This window comes from Crocuta crocuta, unplaced genomic scaffold (genome assembly GCF_008692635.1).
Source record: "Crocuta crocuta isolate KB4526 unplaced genomic scaffold, BGI_CrCroc_1.0 scaffold290, whole genome shotgun sequence".
Lineage (NCBI taxonomy): Eukaryota > Metazoa > Chordata > Mammalia > Carnivora > Hyaenidae > Crocuta > Crocuta crocuta.
In genome coordinates this window covers 989,893-1,000,546 of record NW_027527429.1, presented here as the reverse complement: position 1 = coordinate 1,000,546, position 10,654 = coordinate 989,893, and the positions used below count along the sequence as shown (strand labels likewise).

At 60.4% G+C, this 10,654-nt stretch overlaps 1 protein-coding gene and 1 long non-coding RNA gene across 2 annotated transcripts in view; one reads left to right on the top strand and one right to left on the bottom strand.

Moving 5' to 3' along the window:
* Positions 1 to 5,736, top strand: part of LOC144226068 (uncharacterized) — a 6,490-nt gene extending 754 nt beyond the window's left edge. Inside the window, exons 2-3 of the long non-coding RNA XR_013333529.1 lie at positions 2,456 to 2,608; positions 5,682 to 5,736. This is a non-coding gene — a long non-coding RNA (uncharacterized LOC144226068). The remainder of the gene's footprint in view (positions 1 to 2,455; positions 2,609 to 5,681) is intronic.
* Positions 3,237 to 10,654, bottom strand: part of ANKMY1 (ankyrin repeat and MYND domain containing 1) — a 33,534-nt gene continuing 26,116 nt past the window's right edge. Inside the window, exons 13-17 of the mRNA XM_077757364.1 lie at positions 10,204 to 10,317; positions 9,759 to 9,924; positions 5,626 to 5,704; positions 4,752 to 4,912; positions 3,237 to 3,481 (exon numbers count right to left, since the gene is read on the bottom strand). Coding sequence (XP_077613490.1) covers positions 3,426 to 3,481; positions 4,752 to 4,912; positions 5,626 to 5,704; positions 9,759 to 9,924; positions 10,204 to 10,317 — 576 coding nt within the window. The 3' untranslated portion in view covers positions 3,237 to 3,425. The remainder of the gene's footprint in view (positions 3,482 to 4,751; positions 4,913 to 5,625; positions 5,705 to 9,758; positions 9,925 to 10,203; positions 10,318 to 10,654) is intronic.

The following is a 10,654-nucleotide window of genomic DNA, read 5'->3' as shown; positions in this document are numbered from 1 at the left end:
CAAGCGTTGGAGTCGCAGGAGGTTCTGGAAGCGGCCTGACTGGGCCCAGCTTTGAAGGCAGAGCTGAGCAGACAGCACAGGATGGGGTGGAGGAGAGAAGGTCTGGGAGCAGCCAGGGCTGAGTCCTCTGCACAGGACACTATGAAGCTGGGCCGGGAGAGCACATCCTCGCCTGGAGGCCCCCACGCCCCAGACGCGGGCTCCCCCGCTCCCCCCGGACCATCGTCCTCGCCTGGAGGCCCCCACGCCGCAGACGCGGGCTCCCCCGCTCACCCCGGACCATCAGAGCAGTTACTCGGGGACCCAGTCCACGTGCAGTACCAGCCAGTGCCTTTCACAGGGAAACGGAAATGCCACAGGGGCTGCAGCCTGGAGAGTCTGGGACTCGGTTGCCGTGTGCACATACGGCAGGCAGGTGGAGGGTTCCAGAGGGTTCCGGAGGGTTCCATCACCACTCGGCCTCTGGAGACAGTTCTTGCCGGCGGCTCTCAGATCTTAACACAATAATTCATTCCAGGCCGGTTGCAAAATCACAGGTAAAACAAAAATGCATGAAGACTGCTAGTAAAATCTGGGCCCTACATCCTCTCCGTGTGGGGACCGCTTCCCAGACCTGCCAGCAAACCCCACCCAGGACAGGAGTTGAGGCAGCGTGAGAAACTCCATGCAGCGAAGCTCAAACAGGGAGAAGGTCCTCTGCACAAGAGGCGGGCAGGAAGGGCGGGCATCTCCAGTAACAGACCAGGAAAAGCCCAATCGCGCCATCGCGTGCGCAGAGGACCGCCCGCAGGCCCCAGGCGCCCCAGGCACAGACCTGCTCACGAGCCTCGCAAGGAGGCTGAGAGAACGAGGCTGAAGACGGGAGCGCTCCGAAACGCTAGAAGCTGCCTCTGTGAACGCGGCATGGAGCGTGGCAGCGGGCGTCGCTCACCAGTGAGCCCCGAAACCACTGGGCGCCACACGCGGCCGCACCCTCGCGGGAAGGGCAGGGAGCACGCGGCGCATCAGGCAGGCAGGCTCAGGTCACAGGATGAACCATTTAATGAGAAACAAATGGAAGGACACATGAAAAAAATCTGTGTGCGCCCACGCATGGGTGTGCATGCACGTGTGCACCTGTGCACAGATTAAAATCTGGTATGTTTGGGTTTATCCTTGAGCAGTAAGACTAGGGGTATTTTCAACGTTTTCATTATTGTGTTCTTCTAAAAATTTTTTTTACATTTTTGAGAGAAAGAGTGTGAGCGAGGGAGGGTCAGAGAGAGAAGACAACAGAATGGGAAGCAGCTCCAGGCTCTGAGCTGTCAGCACAGAGCCCGACGCGGGGCTCGAACCTGTCTTCATTTGGGGAAAGTTATGTTGCAGAAAACTTTTAACGCACAGCTAGATGTGTGGTTACCTTTGGAATCCACAGATCACGCTCCCACTTTCAGATTGTGTGGTGGGTGTGGGTTGTGTGCTGTGTGTACTGTGCGCGTGTGTGACGTTAGCGCGCTGCGGGTGGTGTGCAGCACGTGTGTGCATGCGGTGCGCGTGTGCGGTGTGTGGTGTGTGTGGTGTGTGCCGTGTCTGCACTGTGCGCGTGTGTGACGTTTGCGAGCTGCAGGTAGTGTGCAGCATGTGCATGCATGGGGTGTGCGTATGCGGTGTGTGCGTTGTGTGCCGTGTGTGTACTGTGCGCGTGTGCGGTGTGTGTGCATTGTGTACCATGTGTGTACTGTGCGCGTGTGTGACGTTTGTGCACTGCGGGTGGTGTGCAGCACGTGCGTGTGTGGGGTGTGCGTGTGCGTTGTGTGCTGTGTGTCTACTGTGCACATGTGTGACGTTTGCATACTGCGGGTGGTGTGTAGCACGTGCGTGTGTGTGGTGCGTGTGTGTTGTGTGACGTTTGCGCACTGCGGTTGGTGTGTAGCACGTGCGTGCGTGGGGTGTGCGTGTGCGGCGTGTGGTGCGTGTTGTGTGTCGTGTACTGTGCACGTGTGTGACGTTTGCGCGCTGCGGGTGGTGTGTAGCACGTGCGTGCGTGTGGTGTGCATGTGTGTGTGCAGTGTGTGTGCGTTGTGTGCCATGTGTGTACTGTGCGCGTGTGTGACGTCTGCGTGCTGCGGGTGGTGTGCAGCATGTGCGTGTGTGGGGTGCGCGTGTGCGTTATGTGCTGTGTACTGTGCGCATGTGTGACGTTTGCGCGCTGCGGGTGGTGTGTAGCACGTGCGTGCGTGGGGTGTGCGGTGTGTGGTGCGTGTGTGGTGTGGGCTGTGTGTGCACTGTGTGCATGTGACGTTTGTGCGCTGCGGGTGGTGTGCAGCACGTGCGTGCATGGGGTGCGCGTGTGCGGTGTGTGGTGTGGGCGGTGTGGCTGTGATGCGCACACGTGGGACTGGAGGAGGCGGTGCCAGTGGTCATTTCCGGGTTTGGGGATAATCGTCACTTAATCTTCTCTTGCTTTTGTGTATAGATCGTTCACTAGACGTTCACAACTGAGACGCGCTGTTAGGATCTTCTGGCCTCGCAGACGCCAGCGGCCCCTGGTCCCCTGCCTCCGGCGCTGCCTGCCGCCAGGACGGGCTGATACCCAGCTGCACTCGGGGTCCTTTCTCCTCCCGCTCAGGTGCTTCCTCGCGCCTCCAGGGCCCCCCGGGGAGCCCCCCAGCCAGCTCTGCACTAAGGGGCCCCAGCTTTGACAAGGGATCAGGGAAATCAGGCAAAACCAGGGCTGCGGGTGGGGCCGCCTTGACCAGCACACGGCNCCCGAGTGCTCGCAGGAGTCACACCCCGGTCCTCAGACCTCACTGCCCCTTCCTCCCACGCCCTCCAGAAAGCAGCCCCACCACCCACGGCCGGCGTCGCTGCGGCCACGCCGCTGACTCACAGGCACCCCCACAACCGCCTCCATCTCAGTCACAGGTGACTTCCACATGCAGGGTCCCCCAGAGCACACCACACACACACACACACGTGCGCGCGCGGCAAATGTGCACGGAAGACATGAACCCCCTGCGCACAGGGGGGACAGGGAGCCGGGAGCCTCTGTGCAGGAACCGAACCGATAGAGTCCGGGCTGGGAGCTCCGGGGAAGCCCCCAAACACCCCTCCCCCCCCGGAGGCGCAGGAGTGACCTTCCCACGGGCATCTCTGGACGGCGCTCCAGTCCTGACCCTCCTCCACAGACGCCGGGCAGGGGCGGCCAGGCCCTCGGAAGCTCTGGGCTTGTGTGCGTCGGGGCGGAGCAAGGCAGAAAGGGTTAAAAGGCTCCCCAGTGGGGCCACTTTATTGCGAGGCTGGGAAGGACACACGGCCACGCACAGCCCTGTGGGTACAGGCCCCTGCACCAGGCCAGAGGACTCTGGGGCCAGGAGCCTGCAGGCGGCCCCGAGGGTGGGACCCGCCCGCAGCGCAGGCCCTCCCAGGCCTCGGGCATCGCGCCATCACTGCGACTCTTCCCCCAGCTGCATGTCCTCCAGGCGGGCCCCTGGGCAAGGCGCTGCGGGGAGGAGGGAGGTGAGGGCCTGGGCCGTCTCCAGGGAGGCTGAAGCACAGGCCCGCTGCAGGGGTGCCACGCGCCCCGGGCCCTGCCAGCCTGCTGCCCCCTGGGACACGGCGCCCCCCGCTGCACGCAGGGCGACGAGAAACCCTCCCCCCCCCATGCCAGGTCTGGCTTCGTGCTTGCACACGTATGGCGTGCATGGCAACGGTTGAGTGGGAGCCGTAATAGCTCCAGAGAGGGGCTTCCCAGCCTGGGGTCCCCATGTCTTGTGCACAGCCAGGCACACCCCACAGGAGGGGCCTGCTGGTGAAATCCCCACTGTACACGGGTGACTATGGAGGACAGAGAGCCACGGACCCAAGGGCGGGGGTCAGCCCAGCCTCTCTGTCCGTCCACACCAAAGACAGGCTCAGGGAAAGGGTGCCTTGCCCCTCCCCCCCACTTGATCAAGGGCCAGGGGATGAGTGTGCACACAGCTGTGCTCACCACTGGCCCCTCAGGGTAGTGGCACCATGGTGAGGGGTCACCACCCACAAGCCTGTAGCTCCTCCTCAGGTCATCCCAAAGGAAGGGATGTGGGGAGGGTAGGCTAGGAGGAACCTTCCAGAAGCAGCACCAAGGCCAAATGCCCTATGATCCGAAAACCAGTGCCCACCAGGACACCCACATGTGTCCAGAGGAGCTCCTACGTGTCCAGAGGAGCCCCAACGTGTCCAGAGGAGCCCCCCATGTGTCCAGAGGAGCCCCCATGTGTCCAGAGGAGCCCCCCAACGTGTCCAGAGGAGCCCCCACGTGTCCAGAGGAGCCCCCACGTGTCCAGAGGAGCCTCCCACGTGTCCAGAGGAGCCCCCACGTGTCCAGAGGCGCCCCCACGTGTCCAGAGGAGCCCCCACGTGTCCAGCAGAGCCCCCACGTGTCCAGTGGAGCCCCCACGTGTCCAGAGGAGCCCCCACGTGTCCAGCGGAGCCCCCCACAGGTCTAGAAGAGCCCTCACGTCGTGTCCCATGGAGCCCCAGGGATCGCGTCCCGGTTCTGTGGAGCCCAGGCTCTGCCCACCTCCGGGGAGTCATGGTCCCATGACGCCTGGAGAAGAACCAGGTGGGCTCAGTGCCCTCCCTGTCTACACAACAGGCCCATCTGGGAACTCTGGAAGGTGGCTTGAATCCGAGCGATTTCAGGGCATAAAGGACACCCTCACTCAGCCACCCCACAGGCCGGCGCCCGAGTCCTCACACACAGCAGGCAGCCGCCCAACAGCCGGACTCACCGATGGCCGTCAGGCTGCCGCAGTCCCTCTTGTGGAAGTCACCCCAGGCCTTGGTCTTGCAGTACTTGCTGCAGGTCAGGATCCCGTAGCAGCGGGTGCAGGGCACGAGGCGCACCCCGACCGAGCGGCCGCACTGGTAGCAGAACTTGAAGAAGGGGATCCTGCAAGGGAGCCCCGCTGCCTGCCGTCCGTGGCCGACCCACCCCGAGCTCCGGGACCCTCCTGCTGTCCCCGCCGGAGCCGCCATCCTCCACACAGGTGGCCACTCCCACGTGGACACACGTCCAGCACAGGGCTACTCAGAACAGCAGGCGCACGCTCTGCCACCGGAGTGCTCGCGCCAGGGCCACACGGGTGGCGAGGCCATGGCGTCACGGGCCCTCGTGCACCTCGCCATGAGGCACACGTGGGACTGGGGGTCCCTGGCGCGCCCGGGCTCTGCCTCAGGAGGAAGACGAGCCCCCAAGTGGACGCACCCCCCGGCCTGTCCCCGCTCATCACCCCACCGCACCCACCAGGCATCACTGGCAGGCAGCTTCCAGGACACCCACAGGGATAATAAGGTGCACACGTCTACACAGAGACTGTTCCGGAACAGCAGGGTGGTTGCAAAGCCGTGACCCGGAGGAGGAGCCGGCGGGGGAGGGGCTGGGAGGGGCGCGGGGCACCGGGCAGTGCGTCCACTGAGCCCGCTGACATGTCTTCGGGAGCGGAGCCTAGGCTCACACCCCGCTGGGCCACTCGGGAGTGCACCTGTGACCCCATCCGCCACCCCGTCTCCGCTGTTGTTGACAGTGACAACAACGCTGTCCCGGGTGGGGGCTCGGGCCGGTCACAGGGTCCAGCCCGCGGCCACCCTTGGCCAGCCACTCACCGCCCCTGCTCCTCCACGTGCAGTGGCTTGGACAGGCTTTCTCTCTTCCGCTTCAGCCTGTGGTAGGCGGTCAGCTCCGCTGCACGGACAGAGAAGCACCTCGGTCCCCATNCCCCCGAGCCCCCCGCCTCCAGCACCCGCCTGCCGGGAGACCAGTCCCCGTGCTGCAGGGAACTGGGGGGGACCCCAGGCCTTCACCGCCCCGAGGCAAGTCCGAGGGCACAGGGCGGAGCCTGGGGCCGTTGGGGGGGGTCCACAGCCTCTGGGGAGGGGGGGGTCCACAGCCTCTGGGGAGGGGCTTCCCCTTGGACACACGTCTGCAGCCTCCGGCCCCCCCACCCCCCGTCGTCAGCCGGCTCGGTGAACGACGTTAAAAGGCCACTGGGCTTCTTCGTCCTTGACCAGCTCACGACAGTCTCTGGAGCGGACACTCCCGGCTCTGCGGCCCGGCAGCCGGCAGCAGGACACACGGGGGCCGGGGGGCCAGAGGCCGCGACCCCCCGGTCACTGCCGGGGTCCGCTGCACCCCTCCACCCTCCTCTCCGCACACGGCACATCAGCCCTCCCCAGGAAGGCCGTCTACCCTCTAATTCAGCAGGGGCCCCACAGACACCTGCTGGCCACGGGACAGAGAAGGTGGGGCCCTCCCTCCCCCACCCTTCCTGTGCCCACCAGCACCCAGGGCTGCACCCCACTGCTAGGGCGGGTAGAGCATGGGCCCAGGACAGTGCGCACGAGTCAAAGCCATCGTCGTGAAGACCACATGGCACCAGCAGAGGTGACAAGGCAGAGACGGACACGGATCCCGTGGTGCCACGGCATCACGGTCACCTCCTTCAAAGGACACGGACCGTGGAAAGAGCACCTCTTTGCTACAGTGCTGGGCTCGTTAACACCTTGTGGACATCGGCTTCACATTCCATCCAATCCATGCGTTTAAGTGCACGAGTTAGCGGCCATCAGTTCATCCGCAGGCGCGCAGCCACCCCCGCGACCAGGGCTCCAACGTGCCCGTCACTCCAGCCCGGTGACCTCCGGCCCCGAGTCCCCAGCCCTCCAGGCCCAGCGGCCACCGAGCCACTCTGTCTCTCCGTATTCGCCCAGTTTGGACATTTCACGTGAATGAAATCATACGGTCTGTGCGTGGGCTGTGGGGCCAGATTCTTTTGCTTAAAACAATGTTTTTGAGGTTCGTCCATGTTACAGCACGTGTCGGCGCCTCACCCCGTGTCAGTGCTTCAATCCTTTTCACGGACGAATAACATTCCATCAAATGGCTGTGCCGCGATGTGCTTATCCATCCATCCATCCATCCATCCATCCATCCATCCGGTGATGGATCCTGGGTTGCTTCCATCCTTTGGTTTTTATCAACAACGCTGCTGTAGTCAGTGGAGCACAAGTTTTGGGTGGACTTATGTTCTCACTTCTCTCGAGTTTCTACCTGGGAGTGGCATTGCTGGGTCATACGGTGACTGCACGATCAGCATCTGAGGCTGCGCCACATCGTGTTCCCACCAGCGCCGTACGAGGGCTCCACCTGCTGCATGTCCTCACCAACACACGCTGTTTTTTGATTACAGTCATCCCGGGGGCTGGAGAGCGGTCATCCCAGTGCGGTCTGATCTGTACCTCACTGATAACTAATGATGTTGAGCATCTTTTCATGTGCTTATTGCCCATTTGTGTATCTTTCTTTGGAGAGATTCCTATTTATACTCTGTGTCCATTTTTTTTAAAATACGTTAATGTTTATTTTTGAGAGAGAGACACACAGACAAAGTGCAAGTGGGGGAGGGGCAGAGAGGGAGACACAGAATCTGAGACAGGCTCCAGGCTCTGAGGTGTCAGCACAGAGCCCGACGTGGGGCTCGAACCCACCAACCGTGAGATCGTGACCTGATCCGAAGTCAGATGCTTAACATACTAAGTCACCAAGGTACCCCTGTTCATTTTTAATTCAGTATTTGTCTTTATTATGGAGATCTACAATTTTTCAATGTATCCTACATACCATTATATCTCCCACACTGTCAGTTGTGTTTTCATTTTCTTGATAGTGTCCTTTGAAGCACAAATGTTTTTAATTTTGATGAAATCCAATTTATCCATTTTTTCTTTCGTCGCTTATGCTCTTGGTGTCATACCTAGGACCTCACTGCGAGTCCGAGGATAGTAAGATTTGTCCCTAAGTTTCCTTTGATGGAAATTTATAGACTAAGTGCTTACATTTAGGTCTTCAATGCAAATTGAATTAAATCTGGTATGTGGTGGGAGGCAGGGCCAAGCCTCGTTCTAGGGTGTCTGGATGGCCAGCCGCCCCAGCGCTGTTTACTGAAAAGTCTCAGCTCTTGAAAAGGCCTCGGCATGCTTGCTGCATTCACTGACACACACGTGGGTTTGGTTCCGGTGTGTTCTAGCGTGTTCTAGCTCATCGTTCCGTACACTTCACGCCAGGGCCTCACCGTATGTGCTGTCGTTTTGCAGCAGTAAGTTTGTCGTTTTGAGTTTAGAAAGTAGGAGTCCTTCAACTTTGCTCTTTTCTTTCGAGATTGCTACAGCTATTCCGGGACCTTTGAATTTTGAAATCGGCTTCTCAATTCGTGCAAAGTGGACAACAGGATTCTGACAAGACGTCCTTCCACTCGGGGAGGCCTCCTTTCACGTCAGCAGCGCAGTTCTCAGCGGGTAAGTTCTGCACAGCTTTTGTTAAATGTATTAAGCAGCATTTTATTCTTACTGATACTGTAAATGAAGCTGTTTTTTAAATCTCATTTTTGAGAGGTGCCTGGGGGGCTCAGTCGGTTGAACGTCCGACTTCGGCTCAGCTCATGATCTCACAGTCATGGGTTCGAGCCCCGTGTCAAGCTCTGTGCTGACAGCTCAGAGCCTGGAGCTGCTTCGGATTCTGTGTCTCCCTCTCTCTCTGACCCTCCGCTGCTCACGCTCTGTCTCACTCTGTCTCTCAAAAATAAAAATTAAGAATGTAAAATTTAAAAAAATATTTTAATCTCATTTTTGCTTTGCTTGCTGCGATTTGTGGACATACCCTGGATGTTTGTGCACTGATCTCATATCCTGCAACCTACTGAGCACATTCATTAGTTACAACAGTGTAACAGAGTTATATTTATGTTAATGTTGTAATATTTACTTAGCCTACCAGTTTTTTGTTTTAAGGGTTTTATTTGTTTTGTCTTGTTTTTAGAGAGAGAAGGCCAGCAGGGGAAGAGCACAGGGAAGGAGAGAGAGAGAGAGAGATGGAGGGAGAGAGAGGGAGAGAGAGAATCTTAAGCAGGCGCCACACTCAGCAGAGCCCAATGCGGGGCTCGATCCCACGACCCCGGGATCATGACCTGAGCTGAAATCAAGAGTCAGACACTCAGCCAACTGAGCCACCCCGGTGCCCCTAGTTTAATAGTTTAGTATTAGGTTTAGCTTACAAAGTGGATTCCTAGGATTCTCAATCTATAAGATACTGGAAAGAGAGACACTTTAACTGTTTCCTTTCCAATACGAATGACTGTTTTCTTCTTGACGGTCACACCGGCCGACCCCAGTGCAGCACGGAGCAGGAACGTGCCCCTCCCCCTTCTCCGGGAGAAAGCACTGTGTTGTCGGTGCCCCTAAGCAGGTTAAGTAGGTGGCCCCCTATTCCTTGTTTGTCATATGTTTTACCCTGTAAGATGCCGGGTTCTGTCAGACGCTTTCTCTGTATCAGCTGAAACAATCCCGTGGAGTTTCTTCTTCGGCCCAGTCACACGGTGCATCACACTGAGTCTGTTGTGGTTAAACCATTCTGCGAGCGGCCAGGGTGAAGGGGTGGGGCAGCTGGGGCAGAGGACTGGCGGCGCCGGGGCTTGGGGGTCGGGCAGCCAGGGCAGCACTAGGCCCGAGCAGCAGGCGCCGCCTAGAGGAGCATCTCCTACACAACTGTCACAACCCCAGCCTCTCGGTGACACAGAAGCAAAGGCCACTGGGTATGTGACTCTGTCCTTTCTGGGGACGCTCCGTCACACACAGGAGACGTGGGTGGCTGGCCAGGGTGCGAAGGGGCCGGCCCTGCGCTGCCTCCCGCTCCCTGGGAGGCACGCGCGGCTCTCACCCGCCCGGCCGTGCCCGCCCACACCCACCTCTCTTGCTCAGGTACAGCGCCTTCGGGTCCCACTGGCTCTCCTTGGCGAAGACGGCGAGGCGCAGCTGGAAGCCCATGTACTCCAGGACCCTCTTCCGGGCCAGGAAGATCTCCCGCTCGGCCGGCATCAGCGCATGGAAGGGGCAGTGCGCGATCTTCCGGTCCTGCAGCGCAGCACCGGCTCACCGCCAGGGACCGCAGGGCCCCAGCCCCCCGCCCTCACCTGCCACCCCAGGGCGACACACGTCCTAATGGTGGGGACAAAGTGCAACAGCNAGCCACCCCCCCAGCCACGCCGGCAGCCACGCCAGCAGCCACGCCAGCAGGATGCGCCGGGGAGCCCACATCTTCCCTTCCTGCAGGCCCGGGGCGGGCTTCCGTCGGGCGTGGGGGCCCGTGGCCCAGCTCCTCTCCTCCCACCACCGACAGGCGTAAAGCCATACCTGGTAGAACCTGAAATACCCGTAATCGACGGCGGTGCCCACAGCCATCTTGTCCCCCTGCACGAGCGTCACCGGCTTCAGGATGTCAGCCCCATAATTAATGAGCCGGTCAATCTGTGGAGAATAGAGCCTGTGTCACATGTGCATGGGCGCCCCAGCCACGGGAAAGCAGGATTCCGAACCAGGGTGCCCTGCGCTGTGGCCCAGGCCACCTGAGGCTTCCGGGTCTCACTTACCGGATGGCGGGAGGGCGGCCTGAGGTCTGGGCCCCAGGCAGGAGAGCAGGCGCTGCCAGCGAGGACCAGTGTCGCTCACGTTACCCAGGGGGCACCCTCCCTGGGGGTGCGGAGAGTCGGGGGCCAGACGGGAGAGATGTGCCGACCTCACGGACGAGAGGTCAGCGCAGCACAAGCTGGGCCGCCCCTCGGGGAGCCTCCCGGGCCCCCACAGC